We start from the raw sequence: 23,548 nt of genomic DNA, 5'->3' as shown, positions 1-23,548 counted from the left end.
CTCGGGGAACTATAAAGCCGTCAGTAGAAAGCAACAGAGCTAAGAGCCTTAGAGGTGTTCTCCACCCTCCAGAACTCTTGTCACCACGGAGGCTGGAGCTCCAAACCTCAAATCACTGTCCTATTGGATTGTGCTTCTGTGTCAGTCCTCTAGTTACCTGACCCTTTTTGTGGGGCAGGAGAAACCACCATGCTGGGTGAAGGTAAGGAGGTAATGGAGGGCCTTTGAAGCAGAACACTGAATGGAATAAGAGGGCTGACTACCTGCAAACAGGAGTTGAGTTTGAAATAGCTGCTTCCACAAAGTCTGTGACACATTGGGACTGAGGTCATAATAAAGAGGTTTACTTAAACCGAGAAGCATTACTATTTTCTCCAGCTTATGATTTTGGTTGTCGTCATATAAATCCTAATTTCTAATAAAGAAAAAAGGCATTCTGGCCGGGTGCGGTGGCTCAAGCCTGTGATCCCAGCACTTTGGGAGGCCGAGACGGGCGGATCACGAGGTCAGGAGATCGAGACCATCCTGGCTAACATAGTGAAACCCTGTCTCTACTAAAAAATACAAAAAAAAAAAAAACTAGCCGGGCGAGGTGGCGGGCGCCTGTAGTCCCAGCTACTCGGGAGGCTGAGGCAGGAGAATGGCGTAAACCCGGGAGGCGGAGCTTGCAGTGAGCTGAGATCCGGCCACTGCACTCCAGCCTGGGTGGCAGAGCGAGACTCCGTCTCAAAAAAAGAAAAAAAGAAATACATTTCACAGCCGGGCACAGTGGCTCATGCCTGTACTCCCAGCACTTTGGGAGGCCAGGGCGGGTGGATAACAAGATCAGGATTTCAAGGCCAGCCTGGCCAACGTGGTGAAACACCGTCTCTACTAAAAATGCAACAGTAGCCAGCCGTGGTGGTGAGTGCCTTTAGTCCCTGCTGCTCGGAGGCTGAGGCAGGAGAATTGCTTGAACCTGGGAGGCAGAGGTTGCAGTGAGCTGAGATCGTGGTACTGCACTCCAGCTTGGGTGACAGAGCGAGACTGTGTCTCAAAAAACAAACAACCACAAAACAACAACAAACAAAAAGAAAAAACAAAAGCAATTGAAACTATTATGAACTGAAAATGTTACATCTAGGAAGTTACATGTTGTCTTAGTATGTACATTTTAAGTTCTTTGGCACTGCCCTGTGTGAATTGAGAGTGTCTTCTAGTAGGCTGGCCAGTGCAACATGCGATATAAAGGAATACAGTTATCCATGTATCTATGCATATACAAACACATACATGCATTCATACACACGAGAGACTGAGTTGGGCTATTGACTGTCACAGGCATCCATGGGAACAAGGAGTTCCCTGGAATCTATTTCTAGAGTCCTCTCAGAATGAGCTTTGCATGGAATATTCTTTTGTTTTTTGGATGGAGGTAGGAAAATGGGGAGGAACTCATAGAGGGAGGCTCTTTATGTTAGTGTTTGTCACATCTCCTTTCTGTGAGAATGAGACTGTACTAGTAGTGTGGACCAAGGGAGAAGTGAATCCTGATTGGAGCAAGGAGATAGGAGTGGACAAAGCTCAGAGAAATGCCAGCCAAAAAAAAAGAACAGAGCTAATAACCCTGGAATTATTTCACACCCTCCAGAACTCTGCCTTTATGTGAGGCTGACGGCCTTGGGCCATACCCACCCTCACATGGGATGGAGCCCTTGCTTGAGGCCTGTAACTACTTGGCCACAACTCTTGATCAGGAAAGACAACTAGGATGGGTGGAAAGTGAGGAGGTGATTGGAGGTGATAGAGAATGAGGAATTCAGATGGGATTATAAGAAGGGGGACTTACAAACTAAATTTGAACTGGAATTAAATGCTCTCCAGAAATGCTCTTACACATTGAGGTGTAGATACCATTACTTAATCTGGATGCATCACTATGTTCACAGCCTAAGATACTCACTGTTGGCATATAAAACCTCATTTCTAATAAACAGCAAATGCCATCCCAGGTCAAGTTAGTGATGTACATACATGTGAATAATTACAGTGTAACTGGGGAATAGCGCATAGACTAACTGTAGCTATTTGTTGCAAAACATCAGGATTACCCCTTGTGTCTGACTCTGACCATATTTGTCCTTTAGTCCCCATCCGAATGCCCTGGCGGGAGTCGTCATTGAGAGAAGCCCCGGTGACAGGTGAGTTACTAAAGTTGTACACATGGCCAGGTGCAGTGATTCGCACCTGTAATCTGAGCACTGGGAGGCCGAGGCAGGCAGATACCCTGAGGTCAGGAGTTCAAGACCAGACTGACAAACATGGTAAAATCCCGTCTCTACTAAAAGTACAACAACTAGCCCGGTGTGGTGACAGGTGCCTCTAATCCCAGCTACTCGGGAGGCTGAGGCAGGAGAATTGCTTGAACATGGGGAGGTGGAGGTTGCAGTGAGCTGAGACCACGCCACTGTGTTCCACTCTGGGCAGCAGGAGAAAAACTTTGTCGCAAAACAAAAAAAGAAAGAAAGAAAGAAAAAAATGATGTACACACACACATGCACAGAACGGTAACAGAGAAAGAGACTGAGATTGGTGTGATTCACTCTCAGAAGTGTTCACGATAATACAGAGTGTCTTTGACACAGTGTCTTGATCATCTCACTATATCACATATAGATAACTTCCACATTTTTACAGTTGTTTAGAAAAAAAGAGACTATAGAGAGAGGCTTCTGTCTGTTACTGTCTTTTCACCATTTGTTAGTAGCAGTCAAATGCCTTGGAAACTCTGATTTTCTGTGTATGAGACATAGCAGAGTGGGCCGAGGGAAGACAGAATCCTGTTTGGAGTGAGGAGGAGGTAGGAGTGCTCGGGGAACTATAAAGCCGTCAGTAGAAAGCAACAGAGCTAAGAGCCTTAGAGGTGTTCTCCACCCTCCAGAACTCTGTCACCACGGAGGCTGGAGCTCCAAACCTCAAATCACTGTCCTATTGGATTGTGCTTCTGTGTCAGTCCTCTAGTTACCTGACCCTTTTTGTGGGGCAGGAGAAACCACCATGCTGGGTGAAGGTAAGGAGGTAATGGAGGGCCTTTGAAGCAGAACACTGAATGGAATAAGAGGGCTGACTACCTGCAAACAGGAGTTGAGTTGAAATAGCTGCTTCCACAAAGTCTGTGACACATTGGGACTGAGGTCATAATAAAGAGGTTTACTTAAACCGAGAAGCATTACTATTTTCTCCAGCTTATGATTTTGGTTGTCGTCATATAAATCCTAATTTCTAATAAAGAAAAAAGGCATTCTGGCCGGGTGCGGTGGCTCAAGCCTGTGATCCCAGCACTTTGGGAGGCCGAGACGGGCGGATCACGAGGTCAGGAGATCGAGACCATCCTGGCTAACATAGTGAAACCCTGTCTCTACTAAAAAATACAAAAAAAAAAAACTAGCCGGGCGAGGTGGCGGGCGCCTGTAGTCCCAGCTACTCGGGAGGCTGAGGCAGGAGAATGGCGTAAACCCGGGAGGCGGAGCTTGCAGTGAGCTGAGATCCGACCACTGCACTCCAGCCTGGGCGACAGAGCAAGACTCTGTCTCAAAAAAAAAAAAAAAAAAAAGACATTCTGTTTTCCAACAGTGCTATACAAATGAATAGTCCGAAATTAATTGGTTTCTGTCTAGAGTAATGATAGATAATTTTCATAATATAAATTCAGAATTATGTCTCCTATCTGACTGTATTCTTTTATCATCCCCTAGTACACAGACAAATGAATTTAAAGGAGCAACCGAGGAGACACTTACGAATGAAACGTGAGTAATAAATAGTTAAATAAAGACTCTCATCAGCATAAGTGTGCACAGAACTAAACACACACAGGCACATGAGCAAATCCATCCATCCATCCATCCATCCATCCATCCACCCATCCACCCACCCACACACACTTCTCTTCAGCATGTGTACACAAATTAATCCATGCACATGATGGAAACCTAGAACAAGGAGAAAGGAAAAAGATGGACATTTGTGGAATTTACTCTCAGGAGCCTGCATGGCCATATAGATTTTTTTTTTAGGAGAGTTTCCAATTCTTCTCATTGTAGCATTTGTTAGTAACTTTGCATCCTTCTTTGGTGGAGATGTATAAAGAGGAGCAAGTCATAGGAAAGTTGCTTCCTCCTGTTAGTGTATTTGTCACCCTTAGTTCCTCGTAAGCAGTTTTTTTATGGGACTCAGATTTCCTGAGAGAAATTAATTGGTTTCTGTCTAGAGTAATAAAAGCTAATTTTTCCATAAAAGTGAATTTAGAATCATGTCTCCTAACTGACTGTATTCTTTAATCATCCTCTAGCCCACACAGCAGTGAATGTAAAGGAGCAGCCCTCTTGTCACCTGTCAGTAAAAGGTGAGTTATCAATCCGTAAAGACACACGTATGCATAAGTGTGCTTAGAGCTATACACACACACAAGCATATACACAAATAGATCCATCTATCTCCATCCATACACACTCCTGTCAACACATTTACACAAACCCACGCACACAATGGAAACACAAAACACGGAGACAGACGCACATCTGGAATTTACTCTCAGGAGCCTGCATGGCCACACAGTGTTTTTGACAGGGTTTCTAATTCTTCTTATTGTAGCATTTGTAGGTAACTTTGCATCCTTTTTTGATGGAGTTGTATAAGGAAGTCAGTTCATAGGAGAACTGCTTCTTCCTGTTAGTGTATTTGTCACCCTCAATTTCTGGTAGGCAATTTTTTAAAGGATTCAGGTTTCCTGAGTTTGAGACCCTACCATAGTGTGCCAAGAAAGGAGAGAGTCCTGTTTGCAGCGTGGAGGAGATAGTGGCCAATAAGGAGTCGTGAAACCCTGGGAAAAAAGAATGGAGCGAATGGAATGTGGACTTGTCCCACCCCCTCGAGAGCTCTGTCCACACGTGAGGTTGGTGCCCAGACCCACCCCAAACCACCACCTCGTCGGATGCCGCTTTCCTTAGGTGCATGAGTACTTCACTGTGTCTCACGGGCAGGAAAGACTAGGATGATCAGTGAAAGGAAGGAGGTGATGGAGGGCTTTCCCAGTCATGCGAAAACCTCTCCTGGAAATAAATCATAAAGGTGTATGTAATACGGGAAACCTGATTCAAGTTAATTATAGTGTAATGCTCAAGAAAATTTGCAAAATGAATGAGATTCTACAGAAGGAATAAAAGGATTGTGTTTAATCAGTGACTGATTAAGGAAACATCTAGGTGAGAATTCTGTAGTTGCTCATTAGTATCATTAGCAATAGTATGTGAGTTTTGTATGTAGTATTGATTTTTAAGCCAATAAATATTGAAAAGATTTATTAAACATTCTTATTTTATAGGACATTGGAGGCATGGGCAAATTAAAATGCATTTCTATTATTATTATTTTTTGAGACGAAGTGTCACTGCTGCGCAGACTGGAGCACAGTGTTGCGATCTCAGTTCATTAACCTCCACTTCCCAGGTTCAAGCGATCCTCCTGCCTCAGCCTCCTGAGTAGCTGGGACTGCAGTCACGGGCCACCATGCCCGACTAATTTTTTGTATTTTTCATAGGGACAGGGTTTCACTTTGTTGGCCAGGCTGGTCTTGAACTCCTGACCTCGTGATCCACCCGCCTCAGCCTCCCAAAGTGCTGGGATTACAGTCATGAGCCACTGTGCCTGGCTAAAATGTATTTCTAATATGTACATAGGTTTAATTTATATATAGTGTAATTAATCTCTGATTAATTGACCATTGATAAATGAGCCTTTGTTAATTGTTGGACTTTACTTACTGGGCTTCTGTGGTAGGATTTGCATACCCTCACTTACATACGTACGTATTTCATATTTATGGAGAATCTACTCCTTTTGGTACAAAAAATGTATTTGCTAATAGTGTCAAAAAAGAGAAATTCACTCTGTGCCCATGTACCTTTTTGCTCCATCAGCACTGCCTTCAGTGAGATGACAAGAGTAACACATGAAGGAACTTTCAACAAAATTTGAGGTTTAAGTAAATAAAAAACTAGATGTAAACATATATATGTAAACACACACATAGACACACACAAAAGCATACATGTAGAAAAGAGAGATTCAGATTTGGGAAGTTCATTGGAGCATCCATGACAATACAGAATGTTTTAGACACTGTTTTCTAAAGTCTTATTACTGTAGTATCTGCAGTTACCTTTCTTTCTTTGATCTAGTTGGATAAAAGAGGAATAGGTCTTAAGAGAAATGCTTCTTGTTCCTATTCCATTGGTCACCCTTATTTAGCGGCACCCTGAAACCTTAGGAAAATATGAGAATGTGTGTGTTGTATGACACTCTACTAGAGTGAGCCAAAAGAGGCAACAGTCCTATTTGGAGCAAGGAGGAGGTAACAGTGAGCAGGGAGCTGAGGAGCTCTCAACAGAAAAGAACAAAGCTAATAGACCCCGGTCTCTCCGTCTGTTACCACATGAGGCTACTGCCCCAAAGGTAAACACACCGTCAGATCGTATGGAGGCCCTGCCTTGCGTCTGTAGTTACTTTTAGCCCTATCTGAGGGGCAGGAAAGACATCCATGATTGGTGAAGAGTTACTGGTGGTATTTGAACGTGGGAAGGCAGAAAATTACAAGGGCAAGCAAGGTGATTATTTACAAACTGAAGTTGAATTTATGTAAATTTTGCCAGAAACAGCAACTTGGGGATTACGTTTAGGAGTAAAGAAATGTATATAAACTTGATTCATTAAGTTTTTTTCACAGGCCAAAAAATTTCATTACAAACATCTAAAACTTCATTTCCAGAGAAAAATTAAATACCAGGTTTCAAATAAATAACTGATTAATGCCAATTTTTCAGGGTAACTAGATTATAGATTGTAGAATAATTTTTGCTAATTTGTATCAGAAAATTAAGTCTAGGATAACGTGGAGTCTTGCTATGTGCATTTTTAATCCTTTAGCTACTACCCCATTGAATTAAAAAGAGTAACGTGTGGTATAGTCATCAATGATGGGTGAGATTTCAAAACATGGAGAGAAAGAAGAGAGGGATGTGTTGAGATTGGTGAAATTCACTCACAAATGAAGTGATAAAGAACTGCACTTAAACTGTGATTCATTAGACTGTTTGTTAAGGCCCAAGAGCACCTTTACATAATGTAAGGTTTTCTTCTAGGAAAAAATGATGTATTAATAGTAGACTCCAAATCACTGACATATACATTTTCAGACTTCAACCAGTTTATAAATGTAGAGCAATAGTATATAACTTCAACCAGAAAAATATGTCTCTGAAGTCACTTGACCTGACCTGTACATTTTTAATCCTTAGCACTGGCCGGGATAAAACGACATCATTAGTCTTTCACTACTTTGATATATCTTTGATATAAGTCGCCTTTCAATGGTGGTGTCATTGAAAACTACTGAGGTTATTAATTTGGGTCACTTCTAAAGGATCTATCTACACACACACACAACACACATGTATATATGTGTGTGTGTATATATATACAGATATATCTTTTAGCTATATATGTAGTATATATAGGTATATAAGTATGTATTTGTGTGTATGTAGATACACATCTCTATACATATGTCTGTATATTTGCATATTTAAATGTGTGGATACATATCTATATATAGACATATTCTTTAGCACTGATCCAAATTAATAACATCAGTAGTCATATATATATCCTTTTATATATATAAGCATGTATGTATATATGAAAACATATGTATATATCCTTTAGTTTATGTATACATATGTGTGTGTATGCAGATATATCTTGTTTTATTGTGCTTTACTTTATTGCCCCTCAGATATTACTTTTTTATAAACTGAAGGTTTGTAGCAAGCCTGCATTAAGCAAGTCTCCTGGTTTTATTTTTCCAACAGCAGGTTCTCACTTTGTGTCTCTGTCACATTTTAATAATTCTTGCAATATTCCAAAGTTTTTATTATCATATCTGTTATGGTGATCTGTGATCAGTGATCTTTGATGTTACTATTGTTAATTGTTTTGGGGCAACACGAACCATGCCCATATTAAGATGACCAGCCTAATCAATGCCATGTTGGTTCTGACTGCTCCACTGACTAGCCATTCCCCCATCTCTCTCCTTCTCCGTGGGCCTCCCTATTCCCTGAGACACAACAATATTGAAAGTAGGCCATTGAGTAAGCCTGTGATGGTCTCTAAGTGTCCTAGTGAAAGGAAGAGTCGCATGTCTCTCACTTTAAACCAAAAGCTAGAAATGATTGTGAGGAAGGCTAGACTTGCACCAGTTCAGCCAAGTTGTGAATGTAAGACAAAAAACAAAATGAAAAAGCCAAAAAACTTCTTGAAGAAAATTAAGACTGCTACTCCAGTGAACATACAAATGATGAGAAAGCAGAACAGCCTGATAGCTAATGTGGAGAATGTTTTAGTGGTCTAGATAAAAGATCAAACCAGCCACAGCATTCCCTTAAGCCAAAGCCTAATCCAGGACAAGGCCCTCACTCTCTTTGATTCAGTGAAGGCTGGGAGAGGTAAGGAAGCTGCAGAAGAAAAGCTTGAAGCTAAAAGGTTGGTTCATGAGGTTTAAGGAAATAAGCCATCTCCTTAACATAAAAGTACAAGGTAAACAGCAAGTGCCAATGCAGAAGCAGCAGCAAGTTATCCAGAAGATCTAGCTGAGATAATTGATGAAGGTGGCCACACTAACCAACAGATTTTCAATGTAGACAAGATAGCCTTTTATTGGAAGAAGATGCCATCTAGGACTTTTGTATTTAGAAAGGAGAAGTCAACGCATGGTTTCCAAGCTTCAAAGCACAGGCCAGTTCTCTTGTTGGTGGCTAATGAAGCTGGTGGCTTTAAGTTGAAGCCAACAATCATTGACTATTCTGAAAATCCTAGGGCCCTTACGAATCATGGTAAATCAAGCAAGATGGGTGACTAGAGATGTCTGGTGTTTGTCTCCCCTACAAGAAAGAACCGAGGCAACAAATACACATCTAAGATTTGATTAGAGTATCAAAGGGATAGTCCTAGAGTGCAGCAAAGGAGTGGAGACACACCTGTGGTGACTGGCAGTCCCCACAGCATGGAAACACTCAGCCTCTGCAGCCCCTTCTCCCCCATCTGGATTGAATTGGCCCAGAGAGAGGAGAGACTTCTCATTGCAGGGTGAAGGTAAGCAGAAGATCCCCACCAGCCCCACTGCCATCACAAACACAGAGTCTTTACAACAGGAGAATCTCACAGTCTTTGCAAGCCCTGAGGCCAATGTGGAGTACTGCCAAGAATTTACGCAACTGCATGTCCTGGACTAGGAGTACAAGGTGAAGACTTCCCACCCCCAGAGACCTAAGCTGCAGCAACACAGCACCATCTTGAGACCAGAGTCATCTCTTGAGTGTGCCCTCCTCTGGGGGCCAGGAGCCACTGTGCCTCTCCAGCACTGGAGCTTTATCTTCAGTACACCAAGCCCACATGGGTGGGTTAAAGCCACAATCCCAGCTGTGTGGAGGTTGGTCTCAGGATTGGCTGTAACTCAAGTACTGCAGAGCAGGGAAATCGAGCCCCACCACCACACTTCCAGATAGAGGATTAATCTACAGTCCCATCCAGGGTAAACTCACTCTTAAGCCAGTCAAACCACTACCTGCCCTCTCCCAAGTGGGAGGGGCCCCTAAGCCTCTCAGCAGCTGATACAGCCTCAGGTCAACAGAGTGCCTACGAGCCCATGCTCAGGACCTGAGAAACAGCCCTGCAGGCCCCATCCACCACAGACATGCTCCTGGCCTGCCCAGGAGCCCTCTGCCTTTAATAAGGGCCTGAAAAACAGTCCCCCAGGCTGCCCCCAGCAGGCACACCACTGAGTGGGCCTTGCACCTGTGTCTCAGACCTGAGAGACAAGCAACTGTGTATGCCCAAGTCTCAGGGCCGAGAAACAACCCTGGGAGCTTACTCTGGCCAGCATACCCTCAGGCCACCTAAGCAGCCACATACCTATGTCCCAGGTCGAGGAACATCGTGGGTCATAGAAGCATTCCCCTGGGCTTCCCCTGGCAGGCACCACCCAGGCCAGCTGGGCAGCAGTGTGCCCACATCCGGAGCTAGAAGAGCCCTGTGGACTACCCCCAGCAGATACACATCCAGGAGAGCCCTGTGGACTACCCCCAGCAGATACACATCCAGGACAGTTGAGAAGTCATTTGACTGTATCCCAGGCCAGAGAAGCACCCCCGCTTGGGCAGTCCTGGCAAAGATGCCTTCAGTCCAGCTTAGCAGCCGTGCAGCTGTATATTTGGCCTCTGAGTTTCCCCCAGCAGACTGGCCCCAAGCCAGATGAGCAGCTGTGTACCCACATACCAGGTATGAGAAACAGCCCTTCAGGCCACTCTGGGAGTGCATGCTTTCAGGCCAGGCAAACAGCTGTGTGCCTGCATCCTGGGCCTGAGAAACTGTCCTGCAAGGCACATCTGGCTGGCATGTCCTGGTTGAGCAACTGCATCCCCATGCTGCTGGCTAGAGTGACAGCACCATGGCCAGCCACATAAAGCCATACTCCAAGTTTTCTGATCCACTGTATGCCTGCACACACCCCTACCCTGAGAAACAGCCCGGTGAGCCCACCCTTGGCAAAGCTGCACCACCATCACCACAAACTTCCTTAGCCTAGGCCACTGAGTAACTTGCAAATGTTACTAGTGTGGATCACAGCTGAATAAACTACATGGAGACTACACTTACTGCATCCATGTAGAACCAAGGCCAATATACCCCAATGAACTGACATCCAAGACCCATTCATACAGATAAATTCATACAAGTAAAGTTACTCCATAAAATTGGAAAAGGTGACTTTTACACCAGGTGCGTAGAAATCAGCATAGAAACACACCAACCATGAAATGCAAGCAAACATGTCACCTACAAAGGGAAATAATAATTATCCAGTAATAGACCCCAATCATAAATATATGAAATGGCAGAAAAAAGAATAATCTTAAGGAAACTCAGTGAGATATAAGGTAATACACATAGAGCAGTCAATGAAATCAGGAAAACAGGATTTGAAAGAGAAATTCAGTAAAGATACAGATATCATAAAAAGAACTAACAGAAGCCCTAAGAGCTAAACAGTTCAAGGGATGAAATGAAAAAATACAATCAATGGCTTTACAGACAAGATCAAGCAGAATAAATGATCTCTGAACTTGAAGACAAGTCCTTTGAAATAACACAGGCAGGCAAAAAAGAATAAAAAAGAATGAAAAAAGCCTACAGGATTTATGGGACACCATTAATTTGATCAAATATTCATATTATGGGCATTCCAGAAGGAAAAGTGAAGAGAAAATATGAGGAAAACATATTTAATAAAATAAGAGCATAAAAATTCCTAACTCTTGAAAGAGAGCTAGACATCTAGTTTCAGGAAGATCAAAGAACCCCAAATACATTCAACCCAGACATTATAATCAAATTGTGAAAAATCGAAGGCAAAGATTTTTTAAAATAGCAAGAGAGAAGTAAGACACTTATAATGGAATCCCCATTAGACTTAACAGCTGATTTCTCAGCAGAAACCTTAGGCTAGAAGAGAATGGGATGATGTATTTGAAGTTCTGAAAGAAAAAAATCTTTCAGCCAAGAATTTTATACCCAGCACAGCTATCCTTTACAAATGAAGAAGACATAAAATCTGTCATAGATAAACAAAAACAAAGATAATTCATCACTACTAGACCAGCCTTACAAGAAATGCCCAAGGGAGCCTTACATCTGGAAGTAAAAAGATGATAACCACTATCATAAAAACATGCAAAACTTTAAGTCACTGTTAGAGTCAATACATAAAGGGGAAAGAGAAAGGAATGAAACCTTATCACTACAGAAAACTACCCAACTTCAAAAGTAAACAGAGGAAGAAAGGAACAAAACATACACAAAACAACCAGAAAACAATAAAATGTTGGAAGTAACTCCTCACCTACCAATAATAACTTTGAATGTCAATAGATTAAATACACCATGAAGGATATAGACTTGCTGAGTGGATTAAAAAATAAGACCTAACTATATTTTATCTAAAATAAACTCACCTTACCTGTAAAGAAACACATAGACTGAAAATGAAGGGAAGGAAAAAGATATTCCATGCAAATGGAAGCCAAAAGTGAGTAGAAATAGCTATGCTTGTATCAGAGAAAACAGACTTCAAGATAAAAACCATAAAAAGTGACAAACAAGATTATTATGTAATAATAAAGGGTTCTATTCGGCAAGAAATATAACATAATTGTAACATGTGTGTAATTGTAAATATGTATGCACTCAAACACCAGAGCACCTAGACATATAAAGTGAATATCTAGATCTAAGGAGGGAGATAGACCCAGTTACAATAAGAGTTGGGGCCTTCAGTATCTCACGCTCAGCATTGGACAAATCATCTAGACAGAAAATCAACAAAGAAACATCAGACTTAAACTCCACCGTAGACCAAATGGACATAACAAACATTTACAGAACATCTCACCTAACAGCTGCAGAATACACATTCTTTTCATCAGCACATGAAACATTATCCAAGATAGACCACATGTTAGGCTACAAAACAAGTCTCAACAAATTTTTAAAAATTGAAATTATATCAGGTATCTTACCCCAATGAAATAAAACTAGAGATTCATAACAAGAAGAACATTCAAAACTCTACAGACATATAGAAATTAAACAACATGCCCTTGAGTTACAATGAGTGAAGAAAGAAATTAAGAATGAAATTTAAAAATTCCTTGAAACAAATGTAACTAGAAACACAACATACCAAAACATAGCGGGCACAGCAAAAGCAGTTTCTAAGAAGTATGTTTTTAGCAATAAATGCCTGGATCAAAAAACTAGAAAACTTTCAGATAAGCTACTGAGCAATTCTACCTCAAGAAACTAGAATAGTAAGAACAAACCAAACCCCAAATTATTAAAAGGAAATAAATAATGAAGAACAAACAGAAATAAACAAATTTGAGGCAAAACTTAACAAATGTTAACAAAAAGGTTTAAAAATATCAACAAACCATTAGCTAGACTAAGAAAAAGAGAAGACACAAATAAGTAAATTCAGAAACTAAAAAGAGACCTCATAACAGATATGACAGAAATAAAAATAATTATTAGAGACTATTATGAACAACTCTACAATAAATTTGAAAACCTAGAGCAAGTGGACAAAATCCTTGACAACCTATCAAGACTAAACCAAGAAGAAACAGAAAACCTGAACAGACCATAAGCAAGTAATGGGATTGAATCAGTAATAAAAAGGCTTTCAACAAAGTCCAGGACCTGATGGCTTCACCGCTTCTCACTTGTGAAAGGAAGAGTCATTTGCTACAGCAAACTTCATTGTTGTCCTATTTTAAGAAATTGCCTCAGCCACCCCAACCATTGGCAACCACCACTCTGATCAGTCAGCAGCCATCAACATGGAGGTAGCAAAAAGACATCAACATGGAGGCAACACCCTCCGCCAGCAAAAAGACTATGACTTGCTAAAGGCTCAGGTTATCATTAGCATTTTTTAACCAATAACGTAGTTTTGAATTAAGGTATGTACATAAGTTTTTGAACATAATGCCATTGCAAACTTAACAGGCTATAGTGTAGGGTAAACATAACTTTCATATGCACAGGGAAACCAAAACATTTGTGTGAGTTGTTTAATGCAGTTTTTGCTTTATTGCAGTGGTCTGGAATGAAACTCACAATGTCTTTGAGATATGTCTATATACATTATTCATATATTTTACATCTGTAGACATGTTCTTTTATATATCTTTATATACATATATATAGAAAGAGAGAGAAAAGAAGACAAAAATATGTAAAATTCAGTGTTGGGAGTATCCATGAGGAAAGAATTTCTGGTTAATGATTGTAATTTTCTTTCTTAAATATTAGGTCTTCCAGTGAGCTAAGTCATGTTTACTATATCCTTTAGATTCATGGGATTCTTGTTATTCAAATATATTTTTCATCACTATTTTGTGTAGCAAATATCTAATGATATATTTTTGCTTTTTTTTTTTTTTTGGTGGCTAAAGTATGTTAGAACGACTTTCCAAGTTTGAAGTTGAAGATGCTGAAAATGTTGCTTCATATGAGTAAGTCAGTTTGAAGTTTGAAAGGAGGGAGCCATTGATGGATCTCTTGTCTTTAGTTAAACAGGGCTTATGCTGAGGCAAGAAGGAAAAAGGGAAACTATGGAAGGATATCAAAATGTATGGGTGGGAAGGTACACCACATTTACTCCAGTTGAATTCTTGGACAAGTATTATTTTGAAAAAAAAATTCCATCCATTCAGAAATAAATGTTCTTCTAGCTTGAAAATGTAAAAAGTATTCTTAGAAGAAATTAATTCCATTAAAAGTTTTTTTTAAAAAAAAAAAAAACAGGGGTGCAGAATGCTACTTAACTCATCACTAGTGAACATTTCTCATTTTTACTGGATATATTGTGTGATTCCCAATTTTGTAGATTTTGCCTATGAGCAAGTGGTATTGATAGCAAAAGCAAACATGTTTTGCTGACTAACAACCTTTTTATGCTCATTGGGATTTTATTCTTATTTGTTTCTAATCTCACTAGATTACTTCCTGTTGCACTGACTTGAAGGCATTTTATCATGTACTCACTGTAATGAAACAATACATTCTTTTTTTTTTTTTTTTTTTTTTGAGACGGAGTCTCGTGCTGTCACCCAGGCTGGAGTGCTGTGGCCGGATCTCAGCTCACTGCAAGCTCCGCCTCCCGGGTTCACGCCATTCTCCTGCCTCAGCCTCCCGAGTAGCTGGGACTACAGGCGCCGCCACCTCGCCCGGCTAGTTTTTTGTAGTTTTTAGTAGAGACGGGGTTTCACCGTGTTAGTCAGGATGGTCTCGATCTCCTGACCTCGTGATCTGCCCGTCTCGGCCTCCCAAAGTGCTAGGATTACAGGCTTGAGCCACCGCGCCCGGCCAACAATACATTCTTAAACTGGCTTGTGTCTGAACTGCAAACATATTCAGGAGATTTTTCTTCTGCTTCTTTCTTGCCCAGTTGTATAACCATTCGCCAGCTTGTGTCAATGCTGGAGAGCAAGTACTGCCATAGAGGAAGTTAACTCGCCATAGTTGTAAGCTGTTGGTGTCTAAACAAAGATTGGAAACAAAGAGGGCAAATACAAATAGTTCTTCAAATTACCCTGAATTTGCCACTGAATTAAACTGTGTGTCTACAAATTAGCTATACATTTTCTGTAATGGAGCTGCCCAGGGCTGATGCAAAATTAGACAGATTAAGCAAGGCAAGCATTTCCTTCTCCCCACTCCAAACAAAGCAGGTTTTCATTTCATTTTATTTTTAAATTACAAAGTCTCATTACATAGATATAGGAGGAATTCGCAGTAGTCCCTGTGAGAAATGCTGTTTCATACCAGGGGGATGATCTTGGATTTATAGTAAAAGCTGGAATCCGTGCTGGGCTTTGACATCATATATTCATTCACCTGATACTCAGCAAGTCACTAAACCTCTTTAACGTTCAGATTATTCAAATGTAAACTGGTTATGATGCTATCTATGTACTGGATATAGTATTGTAAAAAAGTAGTAATCAAACTAAAATAACATGCAAAAATACTTTGAAAACTGTAGCTCTGTGAATAGGTTTTATTCTAAAAACTGAAAATAACGTAAGAGTTCATTAAAGGAAAATCAGAAAATACAGTCAACAAATCTACCCACATATAGTCATTCTTATACTTGGATGCATGTACTTCTAAGTTCTTTAAGCATATACTTTTTTTGTTTACAGATACGAGACCATACTTATTCTTTTGTAAATAACCTTATTACTTCTTGACATCATGACTATATTTTTTTGTTAATACATATTCATGTGCACTTACAACATTATTTGTAACAGTTGTGTAATATTTCATGGTGTAGATGTGCTATAATTAATAGTCAGATATTGCTGAACAATTAAGTTGTTTTTACAAGTTTTTAAGTTAAAAAACATGAATATATTTGAGGCTAAATCTCTGTATATTGTTGGTTATTTGCTTGTTATAAATTCTCAGAAGTGGAAATTCTGTGTCAAAGGGAATGATTGTGACACTATTGATATTGATATGTGCTTGAACATCAAGATGCAAAGTGTACATTTCTCCCCTCCCACACTTAGCACTAGCCATCATTGATTTATATGATATTAGTAAATATATTTGTTTTAATGCACATTCTTGACACACCTTCATTTACCCTTTCTAAGTTAATATTTCATCATTTGCAAACTACCTTTGCCCAATTAAAATTGGGGTGTTTTTCTGTCTTTGGACTGAAAAGTTAAATCTATTGATCCTTTTTCTATTTTATGTAATATAAGTAATTTCTCCCAGGTCGTCTTGCTTTTCACTATATAAAAGTATTTAATCTTCATGTAATCAAATGTATCTGTACTTTTCTCTCTCTTTTTTTTTTTTTTTTTTTTTGAGACGGAGTCTCGCTCTGCCGCCCAGGCTGGAGTGCAGTGGCCGGATCTCAGCTCACTGCAAGCTCCGCCTCCCGGGTTCACGCCATTCTCCTGCCTCAGCCTCCCGAGTAGCTGGGACTACAGGCGCCCACCACCTCGTCCGGCTAGTTTTTTGTATTTTTTAGTAGAGACGGGGTTTCACCGTGTTAGCCAGGATGGTCTCGATCTCCTGACCTCGTGATCCGCCCGCCTTGGCCTCCCGCAGTGCTGGGATGACAGGCTGAGCCGCCGCGCCCGGCCTCATCTGTACTTTTCTTTGTGATTTTGCCTTTAATGTTATTCTCAGAAAGTCCTTCTTACCCAAAGATTTTAAATATATTCACCAAAATTTCTGTTTTGAATTTATTTTCTTCATTTAAATAAAATATCTGCCCTGAATTTACTTTAAGGTATAAAGTGTAGAAATTTACTTTTCTTCTAAGTGACTCATAGTTTTCTCAGCATGAAAATGTCATCCCCCTGTATTGTCCTTACCTTGTTTTAGTGATCTAGAGTGAGCAGGAAAACCAGAGTCACTACAGTGTTTTTGGTGCTTTGCATCACAGCCATGTCCCTACCCCCAGAGTCTGTACCAGAGAAAAATGTGTCCAGTGGGAGAGATAGCACCTGCCTTCAATACAAATCCGAATTCATTAAACATGGTCTTGTTAGGGTCATGTAGCTCCTACCTTCTACTGATAAAAAATAAGTCATGTTCATAGTTAATATTTGTGCTTTTAATTCAACTTTGATATTGATATTGGAAATTTTAGTGTTTTAAGGTTTCGTATCATTTATCTTTTTCTGTCTCTCTCTCTCTCTTTTTTTTTTTTTTCCCTGAGCCGGAGTCTTGCTCTGTCACCCGGCTGGAGTGCAGTGGCGCCATCTCAGCTCACTGCAACTTCTGCCTCCCAGGTTCAAGAGATTCTCCTGCCTCAGCCTCCTGGGTGGCTGAGACTACAGGCACGTACCACCACGCCCAGCTAATTTTTGTATTTTTAGTAGAGACGGAGTTTCACCATGTTGGCCAGGATGGTCTCGATCTCTTGACCTCACGATCTGCCTGCCTTGGCCACCCAGAGTGCTGGGATTACAGATGTGAGCCACCGTGCCTGGCCTCTATCTCTTTATTTTTAAGTTGTCATTTAAATTTAGTTTTTGTCTCTCGCGTATAGCACATAGTGCCTTTAATTTCAAAGTTATCTGAGAGTATTTCTCAGTATGCAATACGAGAGTAATATGTTTGTATTTATGATTTCTGGTATGTTTGGTTTTATTTATCATCTTTTTCTTTATTAAAAATACTTCGATATTTTCTTTTTAAATTGGTCTATATTTTGCTATTGATTTGTTTTTATCCCTTGCATTTTTTATTGATATGCAAGTCAGAAGCCCATTTCTAGTCTATCAATGTTTATATTTAAACTTATAGAAAACATAATTATATCATTTTTCTCCATCATTATCAAGAATAAAACTGGACTTACACCTGTGAAAGATAAGAAACGCAACCTGCCTTTACTTCTGTCTTCTTCCACACCTTGAATCCTAGTGTAAGAATGCCTAAAAATTCAAATCAATACTATTATTCATGATTTTATATGATTTATCTTTACTTCTAGAATCATTTATTTACATTTTCACCTGCTACATTTTTATGCTACATTAACAATTATTATTTAGAATTACCTAATTCTGAGTTTATATTATTTACCATCTTTTCTCTGTAAGTCATCTTCCTTAATTCCATGTTCTTCATTTTGATTCATTGCTCAGCTGACTCAAGCACTCTGAGTAATTGTTTTTAGGAAAGGTACATGGAGACTATGCTTTGAGTTGCTGCATGTTGGAGTGTCTGTCTATTGCTCCCGAGTGTGAACAGTACTTTTCCTGGATGTGGATTTATTGAGTCATAGTTATTTCCCTGCAAACTGCACATAACTGCTTGAAGCTGCATTTACTTAGTACACTTTTTTTAACCAAAAAAGTCTCAATTGTATATTTACTTGGTATAGTTTCAGTGGACACTGAAACAGATTAAGGGGCTAAAGCCACCCAAGCCACTCCTTCATGCCTTTGTAATCTGTCAGGCTTGGTTCTGTATGGTGACATTGTCAAGTGAGTTCAGATTTATGACATTTCCTTGATACCCAGAGATCCAGTAGACTGTGTGGGATCAGAGGTTCTTGTAGTAAGAGAATGACAACTTGAGGAGAGAATTCACCTCTTTTGGCCAATTGATCCTCCATCTGCATCAGCCTTAACTCTCCAAGCCTGGGTGGAGGTGGTGGGTCCAGGTGGAGAGGGGAAGATTAGAAGGATTGGGGATTTCCTTTATCTCAGGTTAACCTGACATCATTCAGCAAAGTCCAATTTTTTTTTGTAACTTTTATTTTAGGTTTGGAGGTACATGAGAGGTTTGTTACTTAGGTAAACATATGCCAGGGAGGTTTTTTTTTTTTTTTTTAACATATCATTTCATCATCCTGGTATTAAGCTCAGTACCCAAATAGTTATCTTCTCTGCTCCTCTCTCTCCTGCTACCCTCCCCACTTAAGTAGACCCCAGTGTCTATTTCTTTCTTTGTGTTCATAAGTCCTTATGATTTAGCTACCACTGATAGGTGAGAACATTCAGTATTTGGTTTTCTGTTTCTGCACTAGTTTGCTAAGGATAATAGCCTCCAGCTCCATCCATGTTCCTACAAAAGACATGATCTCATTATTTTTTTATGGCTGCATAGTATTCCGTGGTATATATGTACCATATTTTCTTTTTTTTTTTTTTTTGGAGTCTCGCTCTGTCGCCCAGGCTGGAGTGCAGTGGCCAGATCTCAGCTCACTGCAAGCTCTGACCCCCGGGTTTACACCATTCTCCTGCCTCAGCCTCCCGTGTAGCTGGGACTACAGGCACCGCCACCTCGCCCAGCTAGTTTTTTGTATTTTTTTTTAGTAGAGACGGGGTTTCACCATGTTAGCCAGGATGGTCTCGATCTCCTGACCTCGTGATCCGCCCGTCTTGGCCTCCCAAAGTGCTGGGATTACAGGCTTGAGCCACCGCGCCGGGCCGTACCATATTTTCTTTATGCAATCTGTCATTGATGGATATCTAGGTTGATTCCATGTCTTTGCTGTTGTAAATAGTGCTGCAGTGAGCATTCATGTGCATGTATCTTTATAATAGAATGATTTATATTCCTCTGGGTATATACCCAGTAATGGGATTGCTCAGTCAAATAGTAGTTCTGCTTTTAGCTCTTCAAGGTATTGCCGTACTGCTCTTTACAATGGCTGAACTAATTTACACTCCCACCAACAATGTATAAGTGTTCCCTTTTCTCTGCAACCTTGCCAGCATCTGTTATTTTTCGACTTTTTAGTAATAGCCATTCTGACTGTTGTGAAATGGTATCTCATTGTGGTTTTGATTGCGTTTCTCTAATCTGTGATATTGAGCTTTTCTTCATATGCTTGTTGGCCACATGTATGTCTTCTTTTGAGAAATGTGTCTTCATGTCAAGGGCCAATTTTGGCAGTGCCCCAGCTCTGCTCAGTATCTGCCCTCTTTGTTCTGCAGTCTTAGGCCCAGGCTGTGAGCATTGTCTTAGGATTCATGGCTCTCGGGGTGGAATTTGAGTCCTGTGTTGGAGGCTTCAGTATGACAGAAACTTCCTGAAGACTTCTCCTCCTGAAGAGCCTCCAACACAGGAGGCTTCAGCAGGACAAAAGAATTGTTCCTCATCAGCTACCTTGTCTCCAGCCATAAGGTAAAATGAGGCATTATTGGAGGCTCCATCAAACAAGTTCTCCTTCCTTTGGTTAATGGAAGGAGCCCAGTCTTTTGGGTGTTTCTCCTTTGAAGTATATCTTACTACAATGCCTTACCTCTGAAGTTCATTTGCAACCTCAAATGCAACTCTTGCTAATGTGTATCTCTTCACTAGGTGTCTAGTTTGGAGAGATGACAAGAGCATTATTTACTCCCTATGCTCATTCCTGAAATGCCTTATTTTATTGCGATGGAAACTGAGATCTGGCCAAAGTTTGATGACTTGCCCAGGCCGGCATTAAAATACAGTTCTCTTCTACCACCCTTTTCTGTCTTCGTGCTAAACTCCTTGAGTTGATGACCACAAGTTTAAGTTTAGTATTGCCATAAAGTTGGGTTTGGGGCTTTGCATGCAATGGAAATGTTACTAAACATCCAAAGTTTACTGTCTTATTTGCATATATTCTGGATAGCAAAGTAAAATACTTATGGAACAGAAAGAATAAAATTTTAGCTATTAGTAAAAAGCATTTTGTCATACAACTTCTGAATAACTTTCTTTTAAAATTGTATTTATAAAGGCCTTTGTTTTTTGGTTAAACTTACAATATATGTTAGAAGAAATCTGATTAATTTATTTTTACTTCTTTTTGCAGCAGCAAGATTAAGAAAATTGTGCGTTCAATTGTATCATCCTTTGCATTTGGGTATGTGAGACATAGAAAACACCATGTATTAAATATATCTGAGACTTGACTGGGCATGGTGGTTCACGCCTGTAATCCCAGCACTCTGGGAGGCCAAAGCGGGTGGATCACCTGAAGTCAGGAGTTCAAGACCAGCCTGGCTAACATGGTGAAACCCCATCTCTACTAAAAATACAAAAAGAAGGCACAGGTTGTAGTGAACTGAAATTGCACCATTGCACTGTGGCCTGGGCGACAGAGCAATACTCCATCTTCTAAAAAAAGAAGAAGAAGAAAAAAAATATATATATATATATGTGACTTAATACTTCAATGAGAAAGACTGAAATAAAAAAACAAAAAAGCATTTCCACCATTCATCAGTTGCTAAGTAGCAATGTGCCCCATCTAATGTAATCTAACTTATCATGGAATTTTGGTTTAAGCTGGACATTAAGACTTGCAAATAAATGGCTTTTGCCTAAGATTAATAGTAACTTATTAATATTGTTTTTCTTCCATCTGCAAAAGTAACATTAATGAAAATCAAATGTTAAAATTCTATAATTATTAGTAAAGTGTTTTATTAAGTACCTTATACATCTAGAATTACTCTTTAATTCTGGAAACAATTTACTTAGACTCTTCTCTACATAAGAGTAAGATTTCATACTATGATACAGATTTATGCAATGTAATTGTTTCCTTTTGAATTAATACTATTTTAATTTGAGCTGCAAGTTTTTAAAAAACTACTTTGAAGACTAATTCATCTTCATAGATTAGGCAAATAGTCTAATCAATTTATGGAGAATGTATTTAGAATATGTAACAGCAACTGGCAGGAGGTACTTTAGAGTTCAAGACTCATGTGCCCATCACTATGCTAGAAGCACCCATAAATATGGAATCATGTACTTGTTGAGAAAGTCACTGATGAAAAATCTTGGTCTTTTACGAGCATATGTTACTCATGCTTTCATTTGGTTTTTATTAATAAATTCTTTAGAATTATCCAGATTGAGGGTTTATTTTTTATGAGAAATTGGTATAAATTTCTTATGACATTCTCAAATTTTAAGAAGAATTTACAAACAGATACAGGAGATTTTAATTCAGTTTTACTTTTCTCTTGAGGTGTTGGTCTGATGTGTCTACTATAAAAGGGCATGATAATATCTTGTGAAGTGGTTTGGTGAGAATTTTGTTTATTAAGAACTGCTTCTATTGGGTGAAAACAGTGACTTTCTGAGATTCTAAGGCATTACAGGTTTTCCTGCCACTGGGCAGCTTAATACTAAAGAATAACATTTTGGTACCCGATCAGTGGCCTAAATATAGTATAGCTATAGCGACAAAGGCCCCTTTATGTTTGCATTTATGTATGTATGTATGTATGTATGTATGTATTTATTTATTTATTTATTTATTTTAGAATATTTGGAGTTTTCCTGGTCTTACTGGATGTCACTCTCCTCCTTGCCGACCTAATTTTCAATGATAGCAAACTTTATATTCCCTTGGTGTATCGTTCTATTTCTCTAGCTATTGCCTTATTTTTTCTCATGGATGTTGTTCTTCGAGTATTTGTTGAAGGGTAAGTGTGATTATTTTTATAATGCATTAACTGTTTTGTACTTTTATAAGAAGCACTGTGGGAGGCTGAGGTGGGAGGACCCCAAGGTCATGAGTTAGAGACAATCCTGGCCAACATGGTGAAAACCCGTCTCTACTAAAAATAGAAAAATTAGCTGGGCATGGTGGTGGGTGCCTGTAATCCCAGCTGCCTGGGAGGCTGAGGCAGGAAAATCATTTGAACCTGAGAGGCAGAAGTTGCATTGAGCCGAGATCACGCCATTGCACTCTAGCCTGGGTGACAGGGCGAGATTCCATCTCAAAAACAAAACAAAACAAAAAAACAAACAGAAACATTTTAAAATAATTCACAGGAGCATTCACCACAAACTGACTTAAGAGCCTTTGGGCCTTATGAGAACATTGGCGGTAGTCTGGCAGTACCCGCCATGGCCTGTGTTTGAGGTGGCCATGGATTGATGCTCCTCTGCCTTTGGAGAGGGGTGGAAAGAGTGGGAGGGACTGCATCTTGTGGTTTGAGTGACAGCTCAGCCATAGCACAATAAAATACTAGGTAGACTTTTAAAGTTTTTGATCTAGGCCGGGCGCGGTGGCTCAAGCCTGTAATCCCAGCACTTTGGGAGGGCGAGACGGGCAGATCACAAGGTCAGGAGATTGAGACCATCCTGGCTAACCCAGTGAAACCCTGTCTCTACTAAAAAATACAAAAACTAGCTGGGCGAGGTGGCGGGTGCCTGTAGTCCCAGCTACTCGGGAGGCTGAGGCAGGAGAATGGCGTGAACCCGAAAGGCGGAGCTTGCAGTGAGCTGAGATCCAGCCACTACACTCCAGTTTGGGTGACAGAGTGAGACTCCGTCTCAAAAATAAATAAATAAATAAAGTTTTTGATCTAGGCCCTGATTCCCAGACAGCGCCTTTGGATCCACCCAGTGGCTG

The 23,548-nt window shown here is 40.1% G+C and overlaps 1 protein-coding gene and 1 long non-coding RNA gene across 2 annotated transcripts in view; both read left to right on the top strand.

Moving 5' to 3' along the window:
* Positions 1-23,548, top strand: part of TPTE2 (transmembrane phosphoinositide 3-phosphatase and tensin homolog 2) — a 126,150-nt gene that overhangs the window by 46,528 nt on the left and 56,074 nt on the right. The window contains 5 exon segments of the mRNA XM_033197146.1: positions 3,735-3,788; positions 4,331-4,384; positions 14,112-14,171; positions 20,987-21,037; positions 22,452-22,613. Of these exon segments, the coding sequence (XP_033053037.1) occupies positions 3,735-3,788; positions 4,331-4,384; positions 14,112-14,171; positions 20,987-21,037; positions 22,452-22,613 (381 nt within the window).
* Positions 8,690-11,498, top strand: LOC117075143. The gene is made up of 2 exons (XR_004433861.1): positions 8,690-10,128; positions 10,162-11,498. It is a non-coding gene; the product is annotated as an uncharacterized LOC117075143 (long non-coding RNA).

Source organism: Trachypithecus francoisi, unplaced genomic scaffold, assembly GCF_009764315.1.
Source record: "Trachypithecus francoisi isolate TF-2019V2 unplaced genomic scaffold, Tfra_2.0 Contig01676, whole genome shotgun sequence".
NCBI lineage: Eukaryota > Metazoa > Chordata > Mammalia > Primates > Cercopithecidae > Trachypithecus > Trachypithecus francoisi.
Note: the sequence above shows the minus strand (reverse complement) of the source record. Positions and strands in the feature narration are given on the sequence as shown.